This window comes from Solea senegalensis, linkage group LG18, assembly GCF_019176455.1.
Source record: "Solea senegalensis isolate Sse05_10M linkage group LG18, IFAPA_SoseM_1, whole genome shotgun sequence".
NCBI lineage: Eukaryota > Metazoa > Chordata > Actinopteri > Pleuronectiformes > Soleidae > Solea > Solea senegalensis.
In genome coordinates, this window is record NC_058041.1 from 7,102,802 (window position 1) to 7,129,381 (window position 26,580).

Genomic DNA, 26,580 nt, shown 5'->3' on the forward strand with positions numbered 1-26,580 from the left:
TGAGTTCATAGCATTTATTTTCAAATACACATATACAGCAACAAGAATCATCATAAACCAGTTATTGATAAAATGCACAGTAACAAGAACAATCACATTTCCACAACTGTACAGAATCAAAAGGAACCCGGAAACAAAAAGGTGATGAGTTTTAATTACTGCAGTAACCTCTCCAAACTGCTCCGGCACAAAGTTGTATCATGGAGAGGAGGACCACTGAAGCACACTAACTTGAACGACACACTTGGGGAACAACTCCCATCCCACAACACTCTTGGGGAGGAAAAATGAGAATTTTATGTCGCATGCAGATACGCCCTTTTAAGTTCTACGTGTTTGTTCCTTGAAATCAAAGATGTGTCTTTGCCATCATAGAGATAAATCACAGTTTTATATCTATGTTGGCAAATGACTTTTGTCTAACCTATGAGTGAAGATGACCACACACTCACACACACTCTAGCCAGCATAATCCATTCAAATCCAGAAAGCATTATATAAACAGGATATATAAAGAGACCACTTTGTGAAGGGAGGCAACAAGCAGACGGCTCTCTTACATGAGATGCATGCAAGAAGTTGTTTCACCCATTTATGTGAGTTACAAGGAAAACTGATTATTATCAGGACCATTAGCAGTGTTTGATTTTTTTCTTTTTTTTCTTACTGTGTTTTTTAGGGAACATGTTACTAATTGAGAGAACGGATAACTGGTTGCACTTGTTAAGTAAACAAAAAAAAACAAGCCTCACAGGAAACCCTCTCATGATCTCGTCTAATGCATTATAGAGCCAAAAACATGTGGACATGCCTGTCATTCCACCTCTTATTACTTCCTGTCTGGGGTTTTAAATGTTTGGACTTCTCATTTTAAAGTTTCAGTGAGTAGAATTCAGACAGAAATTGAAAATGTAATACTTGTTTTTTGTATACAGTCACAAGACTGTATGAATAGTTGTTTTTCATTACTCCTAAATGATGTCTTTACTAAAGTCTGCAACATGCAACTTCACCAATAAAAGGTGCATACTGGACCTTTAAGCTCTGCGTTAGACTAGCCGGTATCAACCTCAGGGTTGAGATTCTCAGCACCTCAGGACCCTCCACTAGGGGTCATCAGATCATTTTCATAGGAGTCGGGTAAAAAAGAAGCAGACTGAAGAGAAAAACATGTTTGAATTGCTCAAAATTATGTTTGATAGTGACTATTATGTGTGGGTATTTATAGGTAATGTGGACAAAATATTATTATTTCAGAGTTGTGTGTGGTTCGTAGATGTTTTTCTGTGATAATGCGTAATGATGCTTACAATCACCCATGGGGGTGAAATTCAGTTGTCCACATACATTTGGCAACACAGTGTAACTTATTTGTATGTGTTTAATCTACCAGAGCCATATATTCATCCCACTTGAGCACTATGGCAAGCGGTTTTAACATTTAATTAATTGGTAGACAGAATATTCACTACCAATATCTGCAAGGTCATTCTTACTTGTCAAAACTACAGTTACAAATACCTGCAATTCTCAATGTGTATGGGATTAGTCATGATGGATATCTACAATTATATCTACAACGGAATTCCAGTTTCAGATGTCTACAACAACGTTATGACTAGTCATAATGTGATTTCGAGATTTCTTTAAATATCCTCAATTGAAGATATCTGAATTACGGATATCTTTGACGATATTTTGACTAGTAAAAACTGAATTGCAGGTATCTGAATCTGTAGTTTTGACTAGTAGGAATGACGTCACACATATCTGTAATGGTAATTAGTCAAACTTGGCAAATAAATGGTGAAAAGGTTTGCCACATGAGCAGAGGCTAAGAAACACTAGGTTCTCCAACCTTTAAAGTGCGACATTGGAGAGAAAAAACAACAAAAAGATGAATTAATGAACTGAAAAATGCACGTTTACTTAAAATAGCGTGGTAAGACTACTAGCGTCTGGTAGCTAATGCTCACCAACATGACATAATGAAAGTTAATGTTAGCTAACTTCATGAGTCTTCTACATTTGTGTTAACATTAGCTAAATGCTAAATAGCCGTTGTAGCATTTAGCAACATCTCATTAGTGGCCTCTGTTTGGCTAATGCTAGGTCATCTAGCTTTGAGACTTAACTGCAATTATTCTACAGTAGCTACCTTTAAAGTTTAAGTGCGTACAGCAGTTTGAATACTGTAATTAATTATGAACTCATTCTGCTTCTTGATAATTTGGACATGACGGTTACACTTTTAACACCTTAAGGTTAAATTTCCCCCCTCATACGTCAAGCTTTAGCGCATTTACAATAGAGCAGTAACAAAAAAAACACTGACAGTAGCAGGCACAATACAAATGTTTCTTCATATCAAATACATGTCATATATCCACAGAATACGATTATAAAACTGTGCCCAACACAAAACAAAATGTCTATTCTAGCCGTTCTGTTTTTGTTGATTTTTTTTGCTGTTGTTTTGTTTTTGTTTTTTAAACCCAGGTCACACCCCTGTCACCTGCAGCAGCTCAAGGTGCTTTACATGTCAGCACTACAAAGCAAAGACAGCAGTCAGGTCTGAAAGCATTTTTCCTGCCTTGGTGAGAAATTTGCTTCTTTTCTTTAACGTCTTTCCTTCACACGCCCGTCACCATACCCTGTAACTGTTCCCTCTGCTTTAGCACAAACTGAACCACAACAGTCTGCATTTACCTCCATTTTCTACACTGATATTCCATCTATTTTTTTCTCTCCCCTAAAAACAAATAAATAAACTCCGTGGACACTAATTAAAATGGATTTCAAACCATAGCTGTCTAGGTTTACAGACAGTGTGACAGGGAAACCACGTCTTAATTAAATAAACCAGTTTCACCTGATATGTGTGGAGATAAAAAAAAAAATATTCATCAGATTCACTTCAGGGGGCTTTAACTCCTAAAGGGACACCAAAGGGCAGAAATAATAACGGATATAGAGATCAAAGACCACAGAGAGAAATTAAATACATTTTGGCCGATTTGTTAATCCATTTTTTCCACATTAGTTCATCATTAATGGCTCAAGAACAGTTTCAAAGATTAGTGAAGGACAAACAGTGACGGATAGCTAAAAATAAGTCCTGTGAAAACAATGAGGAAGGCATCACAACTCCTCTACGTGGTCATGTTTCTGAGGTGCAGGTGGAGAGAGTGGGGTCGGGGTGCATTCACAAGCCTTGCTTGGCCAGAGAAGCAGACACCTGGTCAGCCAGCGTGGAGAGCTGCGGAGAGTCAGCCATGTTGATGCTGCCAGAGGAGGACACAGTGCTAAGCTGATGGGGGGAGTCTTCCAAAGAGACGATCTCAGCACCGTGGTCAGTGCGGGCCTTGGCTGTCTCGCGGAAGCTCAGTTTGTGGCTCTCAATCTGCGAGTCAGATCACAAATGAAGGTCAAACGTGCTGCAAGAGACGTCTGTGTCTTCAGGGAGTGAATCATTTAAAAAAAAACAGAAAACACTAGTGGAGTCACCAGCGCGTGATGCTGGTATTATCACGGTCACCTGAGGTGTTATAATATTATTTTTGATAAAATCATAAATATAGTAAACTTGTGACTTTCAAATTTCTAATTTCTTTCTCTACAACAGTCCCCATGTCATTTAAAATGCATATGTATCGCATTTTAATGTGAACAGGATTCATCCTTACAAAAGATCAAGGTCACTTTTTCTTTGTGTCACCAGCTCTTGTTTTTCCTTTTTCTTTTTTTTGTGTTCCAACATGACATCAATAAATGTCTAATCTAACTCTGTCCAACAGCTTATAATGATCTAGACTCCAACATTGACCTCATTCACATTTGGGTGTCATGTGTTGACGTCCACATACTTTTGCCTGTGTGACACAGTCGGCACTAGTTACTAAGACGTTATAAAAAGAATTTACATGTTGAAATATCACACCGCAGTTGTTTTGTGGCTCCAGTGGAGAGTTCCCTGTATTTTTAGGTAATACGTTCACACCACTAGTTTCAGGCAGCTCACAGCTCACGAGTACTTACAGGAGTCCTCTATCTTTATGAGGGGGTTCGTCAAGATGGGTGTGTTGGATGCTGAAGGGGCAGTCTGAGGTGACTGAGGGGGGGTGACAGCGGGGGAGGGGAGTGAGGGGCTGTCTGAGCTGCTCCCCTCTCTTTCCTTCCCCTTCTCCCTCTACAGAGGAGGCCCCAGCAAAAGGGAATGGACAAGGCGTGCAACAAAAGTACAATCAAAACAGAAATCAAAATGCAAAACACAATGTATGACAAGCCAAAATGAAATAGGACAAACAGAAAATGGTATAACAACTGATGGTTTATGGTTATGAGAAGACAGAAGCTTGGCTAAAATAATGGAGGAAAGGATAAAAGATGAAAGATGAATGAAAGGAAGGTGTGATTGGTTTGTTTTGGTTTGTTGCTCTCAGCATTTGAATCTAGAGTTTCCTACTTAAATTACACTCCAGCAACATATGATTATATTATTAAACATGTTAGGTATATGTACATCGTAAAGATCTGATATGATACAATTGATGATAAATCATTATCATCATGTAAATCGCAGAAATCTTTAGGTGCTTCGGTGAAGTTGTCGTGTTTCATGCGTACAAAAACAAAAGAAACTGAAGCTACGGCCGGCAGAACTGGAAGAGCACGATAACATGAAGAAGGGCAACGCGTTGGCGACGGATACATGAGTCTTTAAACTGGAGCACAAACAGTTGAATCCTTTTTTTTTAAAAATTGTTTACCTTTCTCTGTCCACCTCCAGGAACATGGCCGATGTTGTCAAGAGAGCGGATCTTAGACTGGACCTTGAAGTCCACCTTCTCATTTTTTATCTCAATATTTCCACCACCTGATGAAAAGAGCGCCCACATCAGCAGTGAAGGTAGAACTCATCAGGCAATGCAAAACCAGTATTTCCACTCTCCATTGTTGTTGTAAGATGACTAATAGTGATACGTTAGTGATGCAGTGACATTTTACTGGTGTAGCTGATGTCATTACTCTGGGTTCAGTCCAAGTCTGACTCTACAAACTTAAGCAACACGAAGGAACACTTTGCATTACAATATACTTAACACATTTCAACTTAGTAATATGCTAACTATCAATTTTGATCCACCAAAGATTGCATGTGAAGATAAAGCCTACAGTAATAATCATTATCAAGCTATGACTTGAAAATAGCATGATATTACCACATTATTACCTAATTATAAGCGTTACACTACAACTAAACCAAAAATAAGTACATTACTTACTGCCTCATGTGAGCTTGTTATGTCTTTTATTTATTCTGTCTTTATTTATTATTCTGTGCAGCACTTCAGTCCGATGTGGTTGTTTTAAAGTGCTTCATAAATAAAGTTTGGATTGGATTACTTCGATGTACATAATTTATTTCCGCCACAAACACCTGAGTCGGCTCCATTCACTGATGAAAATGCACCTAAAAGCTAGTGAGAGGACAATTGAACCTTTTGACATTTAAAGCTGCATCTAAATGTCAATAAAAAAAAATAATGCGGTTGACAGTTTTGATTACTGTCCACAACAAGCATATTTCGGAATACCTGGTTTGTGATGGATGTTAGCTTTCGATCCACATTTGGATGTCACGGTGCTCAGGTCGATCTTTTTGTGCACAATTTGAACCTGCGGAGGGAACGAGACAAAGAAACCAAAGATGTGGTTAAATATGGTTTTCATTGGGTACAATCACAGTGCAGCCACTTGACATGCAAATACATAGAAGCTGGTCAGTTAGGACGTGGAATAAAACTGTGTTCAAAGAGGGGGGAAACAGAGATTGACAGAGCAAGTGTACTGTGTTTATACAAGGTCAAAGTGGATTAGGTACATTTACTGCCACTTTAATCACACACAAATGTTATGTTGAACATGCACTGCTCACGACTGGCTGTAGATAAAAAGTCTGACATGATCTCGCCTCAGTCTCTCCTGTCACAGCCGTTTGTCTCGTAACACAAAAGCTGCTCAGTCGCCTCACAGCTGAGGTCATCTCACAACAACAGGCACAGTTTGTTGGTAGAGGCAAAGGATAGAGACTCTTTGTTGCTCTGTGGAGACTCCCTCTTACATTTCAATGGGACAATTAATTAGTTCACATTTGGATCAGTGTGAATAAAAAAAAACAAAAAAAACATCCACATACAGGATTCATGCGTGTTGGTTTTTAGGGGCCTTGTACGGAGCCCCTAAAGAGACATGGGGAAAAAAGTTTCTTGTGCCCCATGTCCCTTTAGGGGCTCCGTAGCCTTGTCTGGGTGGTTACGGGTTTTTTGGACAACAGATTACAGTCAGACCAAACAAGCACGGATTCAACAGTGTCATCAAGCTTACATACAGTAGACCATGAGCATGACATAATGCCGTGACCGTAAACAGACAATCGTCAAAGTCTAAAAGGAAAACAACTACCGGTGCAGTAACAGTAGTTCTCTTGTTATGAAATGCTCATGCCTGTTTATAAGTTGAACGATAAAGCTGTTAATGGGGCGTGTTACCAGGTGTGAGAGTCAGAGGGATACTGGGTTGGACACACGGGAGGTTTCGTGCACTCTGACATCCTGCTCCTTTAAGAGGAGGCATTCAGTAGAAGCAAGGGTCAAGGTGTTTATTTGGCAGCAGCTGCATACCTGCAGCTTGCCACGGGCTGTTCCCTTGGTTATCTACTCACATTGCCACCACCGGGTACATGTTTTATATTATCTTTGGAGCCACACCGGGACTGCACATTGCTTAAGTCCAGCTTCTTATCAAGAATGTGTACCTGGAAAGTCAATATGTGGAAAAAAAGACTGTTATCCTGGAGAAAGCAAACGGCAGCTGTGCTGCTAATGAGGACCATTTCTGAAGAGCTCGTTTTTAGAGGGACACGTTTGAGCTTACTATGGACGATAATGAGGACAGGTGAAAGACATGTTCTCATTCATCTTAAAGAGGCGCTGGAGTGATTGAGAAGACGCCCTGAGTTACTAACATTTCCACCTCTGCGTACATGATTGAAACTGACTGTTTTGATCAAGAAGAGCAGAAGACAACTTCCTGTTTCACCCGCGAGGGTTGATTGTCACTGCAGAGCAGAGATACTCAAGGCTGCTGTCGAGTTCATCCCTTAAGTTACTTACATTGCCGCCACCGGGTACATGTGTCATATTGTCTTTGGAGCCACACTTAGACTGGACATTACTATAATCCACCTTCTGTTCAAGGATTTTAACCTGGAAAAGCACAGATTTGAGGGGAGGAGACTGTGAGCCCTTGAGTAAGAATGAGACCATCAAACTGTGACATATTGTACAGAAAAGTCATCCTTGTGCTAATGAGAGAGGATGCTTCTACTGCAAGAAACAAATCTGTGTTGTATTATCTGTTTGTGGCAAATATCAGTGTCCACATTTCTCACCTTGCCACCACCGGGCTTGTGCTTTAAGTTGTCTTTAGAGCCACAGCGAGCTTGGACGTTGGTCAAGTCCAGCTTCTTCTCCAGGATTTGGACCTGCAGGGTGCGAAAGGAGACAAAGGGGTTCTTCAGAAATGACGGAGAGAAGTGCGGGAGGAGGAGGAGGAGGAGAAGAAGAAGGTGAAGATGATGGGATGTCAGCCCCAAACAGTTGGAAATGAGGTGTTACGGGGATGATGACTGCACACATTTGACTCGTTGCATTAAAGCTGTCATCCATTGTTGTAGGCGTTTTATATTCAGCCACTACAGAACTGACAACACGGTCCGCTAGACTCAATAAATAGAAATACATGTTTTCATGGAAAACATGTGACATAATGTCAGTTTCCACACATGATAAATCATAAATCATACAATTTCAACAGATATTACAGATGCCAGCTTGAATGCATTTAAGCAGTTGACATTCAAAGTCAAGAACTAAAACAGTCTATTAAAGTAATCCAATGACCAGTCTGTGAGTGTCTCTCCTCTGAGAGGTGACCACTTCATATTGTTCACTTTATCGCCAAAGGTTGGTTCTGAGGTATCATAACTGCAGAGATACTCCAGAGGCGGGCGTTGAGTTCATCCCTCAGTTACTCACATTGCCGCCACCGGGTACATGTTTGATCTTGTCTTTGGAGCCACACTTAGACTGGACATTACTATAGTCCACCTTCTGATCAAGGACTTGTACCTGGAAGAATGAAAATGTCAGCTTTTAGAGAGTTTTGGGAGTAGATGGAGACGGTTATTTCACACACGAGCCGTGAAGCTTGAAAACAAACTGCCAGGTTCAAAAGACTGTCAACACGTGCTGCAGAGGTTTGTGTAAACGCATGCAGCCTGAGCAGCGAGACCACCCCTGCGCTTTTGTCTTGAAAATGGTTTTTGAAGCTGTTTATACCAAGTGTGTTTTAAGTTCTCTCTCATTTCATCCAGAACTGACAAGGACAAACAGCAGGATGGAGTACAGGAGGATGATTGCTGCAATCAGAGAGGGAACAAAACCATTTGTCATCAGCACAGTGAGCAGCGTGTATGGATTAGGGTTTCTTCTCTCATCTGCCTTCAAAATGTCAGGAGGATAAATGAAACGTTCTCTGACAATGGCAGTTACACACCTCACACGTGTCCACCACAGAACAAACACATGCATATTTGCACACACAAGGTTTTAGTGCAACAAGCATTTCTCACAACAGGTCTGGTCTTAGTGGCTGGTTCAAAAATGTCAAGTGTATCAAACCCTAACGCGTTTAGTGAGATCTGGGTAAAAGAAGACTAAATCAGTCAAGATTATGTTCAGATTATGCTGATTTGGTGGATTTATGTGCTTATAATTGCTTCTAAGAGAGGGAAATGTTAAAACCCTGTGGTGCAGGACTGTACACAAAGTGAGATTGGGTGTTTGGAATGAGCGGCGACACGCAGTCTTGGTTCTGCAATGGAAAAACTGTGGCAGCTGAGAAATGTTCAAATCATACCTAAAAGGTTAGTTTCACTCTCACAGCGGCTTCTTCTCATGCAACAGTTTGCTGGAATGGATGAAAACTCTATCTCCATCTCATGTAGCATGAGGCGTAGTCAGGTTACCTTTCCACCTCCAGGCTGGTGCTTGATGTTGTCTGTGGAGCCGATCTTGGACCTGACGTTCTTCAGGTCCGGCATTGGCGCTGCGGCGGCCAGAGGAGCCGGGGGGCGGCTCTTGAGCGAACCTGGTGATTTGGGGGTAGAACGCACCACCGCCACCTTTTTCACTTTGTTGGCCTCGGCCGCTGACTTTGCAGCAGCTGCTTGGCTCGCGGGGGATTTGGGAGTTCCAGGGCTGCTCTGTCCACTCATCACATCTTAAGCAATCATAGAAGCAACAGGTCAGACTTTTTTTAAACAAAGATGGTCATGCACGAAAGAAAATGAATGAAAATAATAATTAGAAAATAGAAATAAACTAAGTGCCTTCTTGACTAAAAGCTGACCAAGTGGACCAGGCTGTGTTAGTGTGGCCATGCGACCCTAAATCTGAACTCCTTTTTTTTTTACCTTTTTCATTTTTTGGAGTGGGAGTTTTCTTGGCACTAGCTGTATCACGAGAAATATGACACATCATGAGTAAATGTTTAAATAATACTCCTAATAAAGTAACAGAAATATTCACTTCCATACCTGGTTGAGCTGCAGTTCTTGCAGTAACTTTGGTTACGGGGTTTGGAGATTTTGCAGCACCCACACCCTGGAAAATAAGAACACAGTGTACAAATCATGCTTGTAGGACTTATTCTTATTTTTGCTGAAGGTTTGAGTGCATTCAGGCTTCTTAACACCTTCTTAAGTTGTTATTTTTCCATGAACCCCTCAAATAAAACTTGATCGCTTAAGTGTCAAACAAACTGATCATCACTTAATCCACCTTTTGTAAAAAAATAAAATAAAACTAAACTCTGTGCATCATTCAGACCTGTACTTACTCCTGGGCTGCTGGATTTAATGGGGATGGAGCTGTGGCCGTTTCGGGGAGAGGCGGGTGATTTGTTGCCCTTGGTGAAAATGGTTGGTCTTTTAAGGTGAGATGTTGGTGAGGTGGCAGTTTGGGTCTTTTTCATGAAAGAAGGAAAAATGAAATGGAAAAACAGGAATTCTACTGACAATGAACAATAAACAAACAATAAATGAATGGCAATGGAATGGTCTGATGGATGAAATGTTAAAGGATCCCTCTGGTGGCTCCAATTATGAAGCCAATCCCACTTATTGTGGCCTTATTTAAACTGGCTACAGCCTGGACAAGTCACCAGTCTATCACAATATACAGAGACAAAAAATATGCACACTTACAGCCAATAACCATATGTTTTGACCCACCTACTTTTGTGGACTTTTAAACCTATGAAAATCTGACACTTTATGCAATTCATACGCATAAGACCAAAGTTTTATTGAATAATTATGATCCTTTACATGTATAGTAATGAAAGTAAATCACACACAACCTAAAAAAGGCTCTTGGTTACATACCTTGTCCGTGGAGCCATTATCCACCTTTGCTTGAGCTACAGAACAAAAAGGAACTCGGAGTTAATTTCACTTTTGCTTTCAGGTGTGTGTGTGTGTGTGTGTGTGTTGACATTCACAAAAATAAAAATCCAATTAAGTGAAACTGGTGATGTTGGGGTATCCAGCATGCAGCGTGACACATGATGCACACACAGTTCCTGTGGAACTAAAAAAAAATGAGACTTTTTGGGGGGGGCTGAACCAGGAGATGGAGAGATGAAACAAAAAGCTAAAGTGGGGAGGGAGGACAACAGGCGTCTCCTCAGGTCAAAGTTACCGTCCATATAGAAAATATTCAGAGGGAGAAGTGCTGCATAACATTCAGCAGAAGCTGCGTTGTAAATCAAACAAGTGGAAGGAGGAAACTAAAGAGGACTTGTTCTGAACTGGTGTGTACGACAGCAAACACAGACCTTTGAAAATAGCGACCGGCACCAGAGACTTTCGGGCTGGAGAGCTTTGGGGGGGAGTTCTCTGCAGCTCGGTGGTAACTGTGGTCTGAGCCACACTGCCTCTCGTCTCTGAGTCATTAGAAATGTCAGGCCTTGAATAGCCGTCCCTGTGTAACAATGAGTCACTGCTGCCGCTTTCGGCCTCCATGTCAGATGGCATTTTGGTTAAAAGGCTGTCTTCCTCAGACATGTCCCTGCTGCTCTTTGTTGGATGAAGATCCTCTGAAGGAGAATCAAACCAAGATTGAGGTGGACTTTGAGTAGCGTGTTGTGTTTCTGGGGTGACGTTACTGTCGGACTCTATAGCTGCGTCATCAGCAGTCAGCCCATCGTTTATTTGCTCAGAGACGAGCTCCTCTCCTTGACTGCTCTTGTTGCCGATGGACGTAAGGTCTTCCAAAGCTGTGCTCCTGACTAAAGCCGTCCCAGAGAGATTGCTCATCTCATTCAGGCACTCTGAGGCATCTAGGCTGATTGCTCTCTGAGCGTCCACTGCTCCACTCCACTCTGGACTCCCCCCACTGGCCTGCACATCTCCCGTAATCTCTGACCTGCAGCCGAGGTCTTCAGAGGCCCACAGAGAGTCACTCAGCCTCTTCCCACACTCTCCCCCTGCCGTGTTTCCTGGGTCCTGGGAGCAGGAAGCTCCCATGAAGTCAACATCCTCTCTGGCAGCTCCATCAGCAGCAGCAGGCTTTGAGCCGTCGCCCTCAAACACTCCAGTACCAGGCTGTGCTAATTTGTTTGAAAAGCAGATTAATCATGACATTCACAGCACTCGTTTGCCGTCTCCCCCATTGAAAGAAAGAAAGAAAGAAAAAGTGATATCCTCTTGTGTTTCACGGAGCGTGATGTGCAAGACGACTCATGAACTGAGAGGTGATTGATGGTGGTTGGATTTATTTAAAAGAAAAATGTGTTCACAAGAAAATCAAATGACATGGAAATGGAGACTGATGCATCACACTGGGGCAACAGATGGCAGATGATTCATTCCAGTGAACATAAGCAACAACAGACACATAATGTGTGCATTTTCGTGGTAAACATTATGTTTAAAATGAGTGATGGAACCGTGCAAAAATAATACAGACTCTTTTCTAAATCAATGGTCTTTGTTCTAACTGTTAATCTGTGTGTGTTTTTGTTTGTTTTAGTTTGCCCCCAAAAGCACTTTGTAATTGTTAAATACCGTGATTAATCTCTGAGTGGTCACAATTGTATGAAAACTTCATTTAACGACTATTTTTTTGTTCATTAATGCATCCCTTGAATTAAAATTTGATTGAAAAAATATTACATTTAAACTCTAAAAGGGTAAGTAGGTCAATCCAGACTCATTCATACCTTACCTGTCCTTACCCATACTATAGAACAAAAGTAGCAGCAGAGAATAGCTCCTTTCCATCACTGTTGCTTCTTTTTTTTTAATCATCTATGTCCTGCAGTAAATAAATGTGAAACAGGCTGAGTGCGATCGATACGACATAAAACAGCCTACCTGTGGACGCTGCTGCTGCTGCTCCTCCTGCTGCTGATGAGACACATGAGGAGACATGAGAGCATGATCAGTAATGAGTTTCTGTCGTTCATCATCGATGAATGCACTCACTCACTGCCAAGAAATCAATACCAGGCCCACATACGCCGTGCCCTAAGCTAATGCAAAAAAACCAACGCAAGAAAAAAAAAAAATCATTTGAAAACATTAGAAGAAATATGCGAAAGGAAAAGAGCGACTGACTTCTGACGTCTGTTTCTAACATTATTCTGACTAGATCACAGCAGGCTTAAATCTGCCCGTGGTTTGGACATGGCTTTCACTCTGTAACCATCTTACTTGTTTTGTTTTTTTTGTAGTAGTAGTAACCATCGAAGCAAGTATGAGACAAAAGCCAAAGAGGAAATAAAATGTAGCTGAAAGAAAAAGATAGTAAGCTTCATTTCACACACAAGACAAACACAAGAGCAGCCAGGTTAAAGGTAGATCTGCATTCATTCACTCATCTTCTACTGCTTTATTCTCCACATGAAGGTCACGGGGGTCACCAAGCCCAGCTGACACAGGACGAAAGGCAGGGCCACATAGGAATAAAACCATTCATTCTCACACCTACGGTCAATTTACAGTGTCCAGTTTGCATCATCCCAAAATCCGCATGTTTCTGGACTGTGGGAGGAAACCCACGCACACACGGGGAGAATGCAGATCTGCATTTTTTTTGCAAAATGTCTATTTTCTAACCATTCTGGGGAAAAAAATAATACTATAAGCGCTCTGAAATGAAAAATTAAAGGCACAAGCAGCTGGAGAGGAAAGCGCGCTACAAAGACAGGAGGCATACCGGGGTGCCCCTCGTCTTCATGTGAGACACCAGACACTGCGTCAACACTGTCGTCCACCTCTGCACACGCAGCTGTGGAATAAAATGGACGTATGTCACTCAGTTTGTGTATTTTACATCCTCATTTACATCCTCGTTAGCTGCCAGCACAGCAGTTGCTACTCTTCTGAAGGATCCAGTTCATCAAAATAAATCATAATAAACGACTATAGTTTAAACAATTAAAAAACTTGTGTGGTTAGTGGTGGGGTTTAATGATAGGGAGTATTTGCAATGTTGCATTTGTTATAAATCATCATCTGACTGAGTGAGCTGCACATCGACGCCGCTGGAAACCTAATGTTTAGAACCTGCTTAAGTCTATTGTGAGGGTTTGTGTGTGTGTTTTTTGCAATGCTTTTATTTTGTAGTCCTCCTGTTTTCCCGCTGCTGGTTCGTGGACTTCCTGGCAGGTGCTGTGATTGTTGCTCACTCATTGGAATCACCTGTGGCAGTGTTGACTCACTGTTAAACTCCAGTCTTCTGCTCTCACTCTCTCTCTCTCTCGTCGCCAGATTGTTTGTTATCCATATTAGAAGTTTTTCGTTGAGAGTGTGTCTCCCTTTTCTAAGCCTATGTGTTATCACTGGCCTTCCTGCAGAAGTCTTGCCATTTACGGAGTACACAAACGTGTTGGACCGCAGAGCCACAGCCACCGCTGCTTGAACTGCCTCTGCCACTTTGACTGCATATAAGGGGCCTTGTCCCTGGAAACACCTGCCCTTGTCTAACACACAGCACCGGACTGGTCAGTACTCTGTTTTCCTTTTCTAAAAGGACAAGTCAAGTTTAAGGAAATCTGTAACTTTTACCCGCTTGCCTCTGCTCGTCTCTGGGTCCGACCTGTAAACTGCTAACCCTAACATCTCTGATATGTTAAGATCTGGCAGTTAGACGGACTTTTCACACTGGAAACGGAAGATTTGAAACCCACTAAATCTGCAGCTGCTGTTTGCTGTGGAGTTAAAATCGCACATTTATCTATGGACTTCGGTGCAAAGGCAAAATAGAGCAGAAAACCTTTTCTTAATCTGAATGAAGTTGGTGAAATCTGTTTTTCCTTCTGCAAATGATGCTTTTTTCCCCTGATGTGTCTCTATACTCTTTAAGTATATTAACAATTAGGAATTACTAAACATAATGATTAACATATCCAAATGAAGTAAACATGTATTTGGTGGTATAAAAGAAAAAGTGTCTGACACTAAACCCTGCTAAGTCTCTGCTGACCTTGTGTTTGCTGTGATGGGTCACATGTGGTATTTCTCACCCTCACTCCCACTGTAATTTGGACTGAGCTGTCATTCTCAGGATTTCTGATCAAAGCACAACCACCGTGTCTAATTCTTCTAAGTCACACTGAGCCACTATTTCCCATGTTCTGTTGCGATGTCATCATGAGCAGGTGATACCTCTCGTTCACAGGCTCCTTGTGTGCAGTGACAGTGCAGCCACACATGCTCTGCTATCACAGGTCGGCTATTGAAATCAGGCCAAAGAAAGCTAATTAAAGGTTGAAAGCGTACATTATCAGATTAGGGTTTGGAAAGCGAGGCTTTAAATAATGAAATCTTTGAGGAAGCAGAAAAATCCGCAAACCAAAGTCAACATTACGTCTGAAAAGAAGAAGTGTTAGAAAAGAGGAGCAAAGGAAACCAAAATAACCTGCGCACAAACTCAAACAAGCAAAGTGATTAACGTTAATTTGCATTAATACAGTCTTTATATTGCAGGCTTCATGACATGGGAAAGACGGAGGCATGGGGGGGGCGGGGCGAGCGAGCAGGCAATCGTACCAGTCTGCACCACGTCGTCACAGCTCTCTGGCTGAGAGACTTCACACACAGATTTTACCCCATTTTCACCGAGCACGGCTCCATTTTCTGTGGAGGTAAACTGGGGGTCAAGCTTGAAGGGGAAATCGTGACATGGTGACATGACAGTTACAGGCAACACTGGTTAAAATCAAACACTGCTAAGGGAACTGGAGCTGTTGGCAGCAGATGACCTTTTCTCGCTGTCAAATCCAGGTGATATATGACTGTGTGTGTGTTATGGATGGAATCGTTATGATACTGGTCAAAAATCGCTGGATCAGATATCACACAGATGAAAATATCCCATAAAATCCAAAAAAATGTAAATACAAATCAGTAGAAGCATTTTAGCTGAGTCATGTTTGGGCTGTTTAATTTTGTCTTTTTATGAGAACAATATTTGTTACACAGTTGGAGAATTATGTCGTTGAAATGACTCAGTATTGGACACAAAATGTGGATACTTGAGTAAACGTACAAGAAGTTGAAGTCACTTTTTATAATATTAGTACAGTAAATGTCATATATTTTAAGACTTTTACTTAAGTATCAAAAGTCAACTTCTGATATAATATATAATAATATAATATAATATGTACTTGTTGGGATTGAGCCATGGTGGCTCAGTGGTAGGGTGAGTTGTCTTTCAACTGGAAGGCTGTGGGTTCAATTCCTGGCTCTGCTAGTCTATGTGTGTCCTAGTAATGAGTAACAAAGATAGTTAGAGGAATTGTAGTGGAGTAAAAGTTGCTAGAAATATAAATAAAGTACAGATACATGAATGTTGTACTATGATAACTTTCTCTAGAAGACACTTTATGTCAATAATTTACACTCTAGATCTTGACTTTAAACAGAGAGTGATACTGTGAGTCTTAATTGAAGAAGAAGTTCATTTACGACAAAGGCTTGTACTTCTTATAGCTTATTATTATAATAATAATAATAATAACTGAATACCTATGTTAGACAGGAAGGAACCAGACTCTCTAAAACACCAGAAATCCTCTCCGCTTCATTTAAAACACACAGTAACTACACGCCACTCTCATACTGCTCTACTCACTGCTTCTACTCGACCACACGGACACAACAAATACTCACATTGTGTGTCACTGTTGTTTAGCTCGGCACACGGACCTGACTCAGTGCACCACTTGCCGTCTGAGTGCGAGCTGATGGAGAATGGAAACGGGGAGAACGGCCGCACTAGTGAGGGCTGCAGACTGGGGAAAGCTAGGCTGCGTACTAATTGGCCATGTGGTTGATTGGGATAAGAGAAAGGAAGACACGTTGCTGATAGGCCTGAGAGTGATTACGAGACATGAGCGGAACTATCTGTCACAAGGTGTAATTCTTCATTTTAAACAAGCTGGGCTCTTTCGCTCATCGTCTATCTGTGTTTTCCTGTTAATAATCCTCTCAGTCATCACATTTCCTCCGTTTTCTGTGCAGCACTTAAAACCCGATTTGTTCCCGAGCTGATTTGGGAGCGAACAGTGGCTCGGGACGGAGACAGGGCTCATTCTGAGGGTTTGTGACCCAGATGCCTGGATTACAGAGCACAGTGCAGCTGCATGCAGGCGCCCAGGCCCCACTGAAGCATGTCTTGTCTCCATTATGTAAAGCAGGATTAAAACAAAGCACAGTTGAAAGTCAGGGTCCCGGCCTCTGCCCCCCCCAGCCTTTTACAGACGGACTGCAGTGAGTTTTTAGGGAAATGTAAAGGGATTATTTCAGAATATGTCCTGGGATTAAAACTCTAGTGACTGCCTTGGGATGATTTGACCTTTTAAACTGTGGACCCCAGAGATTACCCATACATCAGCTTGATCAGATACTAAAAGGAGAATATTGATTTTTTTACTTTTTTAAAGCAAAAAATTCTGTTGATCACTATGTTATGTAACCTCACAGTTTAGCCTGTACCTAAGTGCTGTCTGGCTGATTTATTCATTGATAAAAACATCTATAACACTATTCTTGAATACAGTTGACAAAATGACATCTTTTTTTCCCCGTCTCCAGTTTCAGCTTCACTGTTTGTAAACAGTAACTCTGTGTTTGACTGTGTTTCTCTCATGTCTGACCTTTCATGTGTCCCATCTGGACTCCGTTCTCCTGGTTGTGCTGGTCTTTGAGGTTCATGTTGGCTAAGGAGGCGCTCACGGCGTCTCCAGAACTGCAGCTGTTGGAGGCGTTGTTCACGTAGTCCATTGCCAGTCGCAGGTCGGGCTGCAAAGGGAACACAACCCCAAAGTGCAGTGAGCATGACCGCTTCTCAAAGTGAGATATAGTGACATGCAAGGACAAACACACTTCCAGATTAAGTACAATGACGGCGTACTTCATGGACACTCGGTCTTCCGGTGAGGACAAACTCTGGTCCGTCACCTGAAAATGTAAACAGACACTGTGTCTGTAAAAAGTAGTTATTAATACATCCTGACGTCGGGGGTCCACGCTTCATGTTGCAGCCTCACGGATAAAAATAGTCCCACCTGATCATGTGCACGTCGGCCGCACTGTGATGAGTTGCACTTTCTAAAAAAAAAAAAAAATTCTGATCCTGCTCTGCCTCAGACAAAAACTTAAAAAAAGTAACAGCACTTTTAAATTCAGACGAGTTCACAGAACTCTGTGTTTCTCATTGTGGCGGCACATCGATCTCATGTCGCCCAGCGTCATTCACAAGCTGCACAAAGGGAATCATTTATGTCAAAATAAATGTCCCTTCCTCTGCCGAACAAAGGTACAACAACAACATCAGCAGACGGACATTGACCACAGCTTTAAGATGTACCACAATAAAAAAAAAAAAACATGAAGATGTGCTCCCTCAGCAGATGAGATGCTCATTTTAAATCCCATAAAAAAGAGGATTACATGTCAGATTAAAGCCAAGCCTCTGGTTATATGAGAATTATATATTTTTTTCTCACCCAGTCACTGACTGTGTTATATACAGTCAGTGACTGGGTATAAGATATTTTGAATAAATATCTAATTGCGATTATTTTTGACAGGAAGGAATGGTATTTTTTTACATCTTTATTCTCATTTTCATTTGAAAAACACATGTAAAATGATTACTGGGAGATATTTGTGCAGATCTGTGAGAAACAAAGACGTTCTCTTCAGTCTGTAGAATAATGTGTACAGATCAAGACAATAATTAATGTAAAATGATATTTTGACATATCGCAGTAGGCAATTTTGATCAAATTAAAGTTAGAACTTCATCAAAGTGACTAAATAAATGAATGAAAAGGCAGAATAAGGAAAAATGTATTCAATATTTCACAGAAAATGATAACATGAAAACATATGTGCACCAAATCTGTGCTGAAAATCTATTTATATAATATATAACACAGCTAGACTCCAGTAACATTGGCCTTCACTTTTCACACTAAGATATACTGAGATTTTAAAAGCCTCCGTCGCTGAACCTCTTTAGGCTCTTGACGCAGTTGTCTCTTTATGTGGCGCCATATTTAAACAGTTGCCGTGGTAACTCACACCCTATAAAAACCTACTCTATAGACAAACTGGGCTCAGTAATGTGACCTTCCCTCCTGAGGGCCGTCATATCTCCCGACCTTGGAAACGTTTAAACGACCCTTTCACACCTGGCAGACCGATGATGAAATGATTATGTTTTTGATAACTGAGTTCATGTTAGCCTATTTCTGTTTTAGCAAGGGATTCTTGTTATTGCTCTGAGCCACTAATCCATCCTGCCAACACTGTTTTTTTTAGTTTTTTTTAGATGGCACATTGTTAGTAGCTGGTAACTTTAGTGGTTGTTATCAATTTAGGATGGAGCATTTTTTTTTTTGCTAATTAACTTACAACAATCTGTAAAGCTTCACGGATTTCCTCCATGCCTGTCGACATTTTCGTGGCAGGAGCTTTTGTCATTTTGCTGGCTCTGACACAGGAACATGACGTCCCCATTCGTGAAGCTTAGTCCTGCGTAGAAAACTCTAAAATTGGCTCGTTGTTGGATTTTTGCAAACAGTCATCAACAGTCATCAACAGCAGATCTGCATGTGAAATGTGAGCAGCGATTCCAGAGCAAGTCGGAAAAAGCACTTGTTGAGCGCCAGTCTTTCTTTGTTGGCCGTAAGAGAACTTGTTATACTCTGCATTTTAGAAAAAAAGGGGTTTCCAATACTATAAATGGTGACCCTTGTGTGTCCCATAGAAATTGCGGTGAATAGCAAACTCCCGATCCTCACACATGGCCCCAGGACAAAACTCCCTTTGTAACATTACACATGACAGAATCTGAACAAGAAGAAAGCTGCACACTTGCCAACAAAGACAATACATCTGAGAGGCTGTTCACTCTGCATCCGGGAGCTCACACAGTTATTAGAGATTAGATGTATCATTAGTATCACACAGGATGTGTTCATGTAAGGGACAGAAATGCAAAAATGTCATTTCTTAGCCTTAAAGCTCAAAACTCTTCCCTCATTGTGTTGAGGTAAACAGGAGCAGTCCCACCCACTTGATGATTTGCTGTGGGGCAAAACACACACACACACACACACACACACACACAAATTACACCTGCTGCAGAAAGAGAAAGAGAAAGTGACAGTGCTCTTTTGTTGCAGCTCCACAACGAGGAAAATGCTCCGAGGGTCTGCTAACGCAGCTCATCCCTCTCGGGAGCGTGTGAAAATGTCGTCTTGGCACAGGCCTCTGGTTTGTGAAGGGGCGAGGTCAACAGAGATGTTGACACAGCTCCAGTCCAGGAGCATGCAGCAAGACATGCAGCCTCGCAAACGGGAATGCAAAGTTTGTGCTGCCACCAAAAAAAAGGGAGCGAAAATGCAGCCGTGGACTTCTAAGATCAGATTATGTGCTTGTACAGCAGGTTTTTCAAGTATGGAAAATAAACAACTCTTAAAATCTCATCTGTTCCAAGTTAACCTAAGCGATGACAAATGTATTTAATTTAATTTAATTTGGTTTGATTTACAAAGATGGGTTTGTATTAGTGGTGATTGCAGAATCCAGTATTTTCTTTATTGCCACGTCTTTTGAAAATGCTTGTTTTGTCCAAAAGCATTTAATTGTTCAATGTGGCTTAATTTAAGACAATAAATATGAAGATCCAGAGCAATTCATATATAGCAAACTATAGTGAGCATTTGCTACTACAATATTATTATTGACCAAGCAATTTTGTGACTATAACAATAAAATAAATTGTTATGTGCAGCTCTGGATTAACAAACTCGATGTTTCAGCTCTAGTGAACTGGAGGACGGGAGGAGGATGGTAAAGAGTTTATCTATAAACAGTTCAGATGGCTTGTATCTTCTGAACAACAATGATGATGTCAGTTTACACATAAAACAGAGAAAGGAAACCCTAACGCAATATGAGATGGAGGCATTTTTCTTTAGAAGACACAGAAGATCTTTTTGACTTATTGGTTCATCATAGTCGCTCCTGAACTGAAGCAAAACCTAAACACCAAATTGTGGACGCGCCGCCTGCTAACCGGCGTCTAGCAGCTCAGCTGAGAGATGAGGATGCTGCTCTCATGCTTGACTGCCTCTGTGTTTCTGACCTACTTTCCTCATCATTTCCTCTCTCTCTCTGCGCGTTCTTACCCATGCAGCCTTGGGCAGCCACAGACTGACTCTACCTTCCTCGTGCGTGGCCCGGCCCTGCAGTGGAGGAGCTGAAGGTGGGGGCCGGCTTCCTCCATTTTGGACCTGTGTCTATAACAGTGTACACATGGTGCCTTGTCTCCTCGCTCGGCAGCTAGGAACACACGTGTTCATGAGCCGGAACGTTGTTTTCATACGTCCACCACACCCTGCTACCTCTACACTCACGCTCCATCCAGGTCAAAGACAACACAGACACAGTATTTGTCACGGAATCAATGCTGGACTTTCGGTTGCTGTGTGCAGAGCAGTAAGACACACACACACTCACACACACACACGCGTTAAACCCCGCAGTATGGAGCTTGACGCATGAGGACATTCTTCTTGTGTTTTCACAGTTAAGTACCCAGCTGGTGCAGCTGCTGCGACTTTCAATATGTACACAATATCTAGATCTGCACAATCAGATCCACCCAACACACACACACACACACCCATGCACACACCCCCACACACACACATAAATTTGCTCCCCTGGTGCAATGAGGCCGAGTCCTCCATCAGCATGGAGCCAATTAACTGTGCGCAAGAATGCAGTTTAAAGCCCACTGTGGCATTTCTTTTCCCTTCTCTTTAACGACGTGACGCAATTGGAAAAAGAAGTGCGAACAGCTTCTTTTGGCAAAACATTGCACATCTATCATATTGTGTCCTTAACCACGTGGATGAATGCATATTATTTTGCCACAGGAGAAGCCTGGGAATCAATTTGTCTGTGCATTAAAAAAGAAAATGGGTTGTTTCTATTAACCCTAAGTGTATTTGTGTTAGAGTACCCATGCTTTAAAATAAACATTGTTTTTTATCACATCTGACGTGTTTTATATATACTTGTTGTATGGACTCCAACCTCTTGTTCTGCCATCTTGTGTTAAGATCCAGTTTGGTATGTAAAGGTCACCATAATTCACGAGTGCACTTGTCACATATCGCAGAAACTACAGAGCCCCAGACATGATATGGGGAAAAAAAACTCTATTTTGTGGCCACTAAATAAGTAGACTGTGCCCGGGAGCTATTAATGTGTGTAATAATTCAGTAATAATGATTCTTTGCAATGCCAGGTGTGTGAATATCTTTGTAACTCATTCCCAACCTAAAATAAAACCACACTATAATCTCTGCCTATCTCGCAGCCTCAGCCCTTACCAACTCTCAAGGTAACTCAAGGGATTGATATTAATATTATTAACTAGTTTTTGATTTTTTCCCCCAAATGTCATGTCAGGGTACATAACAGTGATAAGTCTTTACATCGAAGACGGAAAACACCTAATCTGAGATTATTTTAAAACAGAAATCACTCCACATTTGAGTCAAACAGAGAGTGAATGTGCATAAACTTGAGTGACACTTGTTTCTTTGCCAACCTAAGCTCCTTAAGCAGCTCACTCCCAAATGATCACCTTTGGACTTGAGCCTGCAAGAGGCAACAGGCCATCTCTGCTAGACGGAGCGCTTGGTTTCATAATGCTGACTGATGCTGGAGGCTGTGATGTTGAAGTCGGCACTTCAGCTTAGAAGAGAGTGATTTCAATGTCACGTTTGTTTCAGGGCATGAAAGTACATTTCATCTCAATCTGACCACGTTGTAGTTTTAAATTTGCAGATTAAAGGTGATGCTTGGTTGTGTCTTTGTGGTTTGTTTGGATCATTGATATTATAGTAATAATTAATAAGGTTGACGATATCACTCTTTGTGATGCTCCATTGTTTACCGACATTTAAAGAGACAAGGTACAGCTGATACATGCACAGTTTAATCAAGCTAAGGAAAATAGTCTGACTAAGACGGGCAATTGGACAACTTGCCAAGTCTGTAGAAAATGTTATTGGCCATGTACGTCTGACTCCGCCTCCGTAGCTAGCGCTGTATTTCACAATAAGCTAGTGCCTCTTAAATCAGTTTCCTGTTGTTCCTTTGCGTCACCGAAAAACCGCAGTATGAACAGTACTGCAGTTTATACTGTAAATCATCTCCTTCTACTTCCGGGTCAAAGACCTGGGAGGAAATTTTGGTGCACAGAACGCTTAGTCTAACTTTAGTCTGACTAAGCGTATACATGCAGGGGTAATCGGACTTTGAATCGCCTTATCCAGGTATGTTAGTCTGACTAAGACAAGTTTGATTTTAGTTGGACTAATTTGTTTACATGACATTAAGAAAACCAAATGATGGTCTTAGTCCGACTAAGACTAGTTTGATTTTAGTTGGACTAATTTTACAAGACATTAAGTAAACCAAATGATGGTCTTAGTCCGACTAAGACTAGTTTGATTTTAGTTGGACTAATGTGTATACATGCTTACATACTTTTAACATGCATGTAACGCACTGTGACTAAAAGCTCATTTGTGAACCTCCTTATGTCTAATTTCTTGTAACTGACATCAATATTAAAGGTAAGAATAAGTGTCATTTCACAGTGAGATTGGTGTTCAATCTGAAACGGGGAACTATGGTGGCCTTCAAACACCAGATGGCAGCCTCCACAAAGGAAGGCCCTTGCCCAAACTACAGATAGAACATGGCTTATTCCAAAGCTACGGACAGTTTTAATTTTAAAGCGATTATACAGATGCAGTATCTGCCAATAAAGCCTCTTAAATGCTAGACGCTGGCTCTTTAATGCTCTGAAAATCTGAGGAATTGAGTTTGTTATGTCACATAAATACGACAGTAGCATAATGGAGGGGGAAAAAATCAGGCTAAGACCAGATGTTGTCCTGCTACAAGCCAATCAGACTGTGGATGTGATGTAAACATATACAGTAGAATGCTTTTGTAACTACTGCTGTCAGTGTCCGTAACAGTTGAGATGATTACATCAGCTCTCCATATGCGCATGTACAGTAAGTGTTGTTGTGTTTTTATCTCAAAGAGCCTTTAATTAGATGGAGTTCTTCAGAACCAGCGAGTGTGAGCGCATACCAGCGCCTTCACCGTGCACTGTTAACGGCTCGTGCCAATAAAGCGCTGCAGAAACTTGCAGAAAAAGCAAAGGCTGTCAAAACAGTCACACACAAAAAGACACCGGCGTGTCTCTCATTCCTATCTGCGGATCATCTGGACAGTTGGAATGGCTTCCAGCTGCGGTTGCAGACTCCAACATGCCCGCCACCACCATCATCCACATCCACCCTCCGTCCCTCCTCCTGCCAGAACGAGGGCGCACAAGAAACCCACGGGGATTGGAAAGAGGCGTGCCCGTTATATAAAAATAAAGGATCAGGGATGTTTATTCCAGTGAATCCACTCAGTCCATTCGGCCGCAGGTAGCATGTGTTATTTATTCCACCACTGAAATGCCAACATCGCACTGACTGAGCCCTGTAATGTGTTATCATCATGTGGTTCGTCATGGAACGAGAGACTTTTTTCGCGGCACCTACTGTGGATCAGACTGTGTCCGCTGACCTCAGGCGGATTAACAGAGGAGCCCATATGTGTCACACTGGCAGTCTGCTTCACTGCTCAGGCTGCGTGGCAGTGGAGACGCGCTCCACTGTTGCTCACGTGAAAAAATGGGCTTGGCAATTTGCGCACAGGCGCCGCATCATTCCGATTCCCGACAACACCAGAGCGCAATCTGCTCCCGCAAATAATAATGTAATAATAATAATAATAATAATAATAACGTGACTTGCATGAAAGCGCTGCAGAGAGGTCATTATCGCGTCAGAACAAGGGCTTGTTTTTGTGTGTTTGCGCTGGTTTTTCATGCAGCATTCCATGATGGAGAATAAAGGAGGCGCGCGCTGCTGTGCTAGAAAATCCTTTAGGCCCCGGGATCCACGAAAGAAGCGAAGGATCCAGAAAAACGGGAAGGGAGGGAAAAGCAACTCCTTTCACACACACACATACACACAGATCAACACAAACGCACACACAAAGAAATGAACTCGCCTCCACATTTTTGTTACTAAATTGAGAGAAACGACTTGTCCTCCTGACACCCTCTGATAATGAGATTATAATGAGAATATTCTGGGGGATTAGGCTTGTTACAGCGAGCAAGGATTACAACCAAGAGGCTGAAGGAAAAGCAGGACCTGCTCCAGAGGGAGAATGATGATGATGATGATGGAGACACTTATTTATTCTGCTTTTCTTTATTTAATTTCCTTACTGCTGATAATGTGGAGAAACCGTTGCACTGTGCCGTGTTTGCTGCTCCAGAGCCGGAGGAAAGAAAACACGGTTGTGTGTTTGTTGTCGCGCACAATGAAAAACATGTTCCACGGAGATAGAAACGGGGGATAAAAAAAAACGCGTAAAAGGAGCCGCTGCTGTGTGGAAAATGTCTTTCATCATATTTCCACAGCGCACAGAGGCCCGGCCTCTCTCACCTATAATGCAAACATGTACACATTTATATACGCGTAAGGAACGATCGAGACGGATGCCGATGCAGGATCGCACGACGCCGCGTTCTGTGTGTCTCTCTCCGCTCACCCCACTGTCTCCATGCGTCACTGCACTGAGGCTGGATGCGGTGAAATAGCACAAATATTGCGGCTTTCTCTTACCTGAGCGCAGACGGCGGTGTCTTGTCTCTTCAGCGGTGGTCGGTCACCGGGCGCACGCAACGTCTGGTCGCAGTGGCAGCGGCAGGCCGGAGCGCGGCGCTGCGGAGCGCGCAGAGGAGTACGGGGCTGGAGCGACCTGTGTGTGTGTGTGTGCTGTAATGTGCAGCAGCAGCAGCAGTGTTCAGTCTGTGTAATAGTTTCACCCTCAGTGGTGCAAACGCACGACGATGTTTCCCTGATGTTTTTTTGTAACGTCAACATAAGCATTTAAAGACAGAATACGTAACGTTTCTGCATGCAAACATGATCAAATCTGTATTTATATTCTCGGATTTATTTATAATGTTGTCATTGTCATTCACCGTCTCTGCTCTAACTTCTCTCCCTGTAAAGAACAAATGCTCAGAACAGGAACAACAACTCCCATGATTCCACGCGGCGTCCAAACAGCGTCACACTAGATCTTTTGTTATTCATTTAACTGAGAGCCCCCTAGCGGCAGAAGTTTTACATGCACTCATTCTGGCCCCTCAGCCATGTACAGTAATACATGACATAACGACAGTGGCCTGGAAATGCAAACCATAATTATTACAAAACATGAAACACTTTTACAAATCCCCAAACAAATTAACAAATGTTTAAACTAATTTACATAGTTTTTTTTACACACTTCCAGGCCACTGTAAATGTCTGATGGGCATTTAAAATAGTAAATTTTCCATTTTAAAGTAACAATGAATTCATTAGGCAATTACAGTAAATTATCAAGATGAATTTTGATCAACAATGAAGGAAAAAAAACATGAATACATAAACCTCTCTGTGTACTCACCAAGCAAACAATTTAAATGCTAATGTATGCATCGCCATGACAACAGTGTAAACAATCTGCCACTGAAACCATGCGATTGGACGGGAAAGGTCAGGAGTACACAGTTGTTGAAAGACACTAATTTCAATCTACGGGTGGTCGTAAGAGGACGTTTAGTTGAATATTTGTTTACAAGTTTACAAAATGCCGGATACACTTGTAATTTGTGTGATCATCTCAAACAAAGTGGTTACAAACCTCGTGCGTTTCATTCACAATGCAAAATTGTGCCGTGATTGTAAGCGTGAGGCGAGGCTACAGTAACAGACCACTGT

At 41.8% G+C, this 26,580-nt stretch overlaps 2 protein-coding genes across 17 annotated transcripts in view; one reads left to right on the plus strand and one right to left on the minus strand.

The window, feature by feature from the left end:
• On the minus strand, nucleotides 1-25,539 carry mapta (microtubule-associated protein tau a). Of its 16 annotated transcripts, none has more exons than XM_044013768.1 (16): nucleotides 25,432-25,539; nucleotides 17,293-17,437; nucleotides 16,307-16,450; nucleotides 13,347-13,418; nucleotides 12,503-12,535; nucleotides 10,511-10,545; nucleotides 9,964-10,089; nucleotides 9,662-9,728; nucleotides 9,539-9,577; nucleotides 9,092-9,345; nucleotides 8,100-8,192; nucleotides 7,454-7,546; nucleotides 6,725-6,817; nucleotides 5,598-5,679; nucleotides 4,770-4,876; nucleotides 1-3,403 (listed from the first exon to the last, which is right to left on the minus strand). In XM_044013768.1, the coding sequence occupies exons 2-16, from the start codon at nucleotides 17,417-17,419 to the stop codon at nucleotides 3,206-3,208; spliced, it is 1,563 nt and encodes a 520-aa protein (XP_043869703.1). In that variant the 5' UTR covers nucleotides 17,420-17,437; nucleotides 25,432-25,539; the 3' UTR covers nucleotides 1-3,205. The 16 variants fall into 16 exon arrangements, with proteins under 16 accessions (XP_043869703.1, XP_043869700.1, XP_043869698.1 ...); XM_044013765.1 differs by lacking the exons at nucleotides 16,307-16,450; nucleotides 25,432-25,539 and adding exons at nucleotides 15,182-15,268; nucleotides 17,550-17,687; XM_044013763.1 differs by lacking the exon at nucleotides 25,432-25,539 and adding an exon at nucleotides 17,550-17,687 and having other exon boundaries at nucleotides 12,503-12,532.
• ghrhr2 (growth hormone releasing hormone receptor 2) overlaps nucleotides 24,121-26,580 on the plus strand; it is a 10,739-nt gene continuing 8,279 nt past the window's right edge. The window contains exon 1 of the mRNA XM_044013773.1: nucleotides 24,121-24,177. The gene's annotated coding sequence lies outside the window, so the exon portion shown is untranslated. The remainder of the gene's footprint in view (nucleotides 24,178-26,580) is intronic.

Coding starts and splice junctions, on each gene's coding strand:
- mapta (XM_044013755.1), bottom strand. CDS start 11,653: ATGGGAGCTTCCTGCTCCCAGGACCCAGGAAACACGGCAGGGGGAGAG. Junction 10,090..10,510: donor ATAATGGCTCCACGGACAAG/GTATGTAACCAA, acceptor TTCATGAAAAAG/ACCCAAACTGCCACCTCACC. Junction 3,404..4,769: donor CTGGAGGTGGACAGAGAAAG/GTAAACAATTTT, acceptor TCTGACTCGCAG/ATTGAGAGCCACAAACTGAG.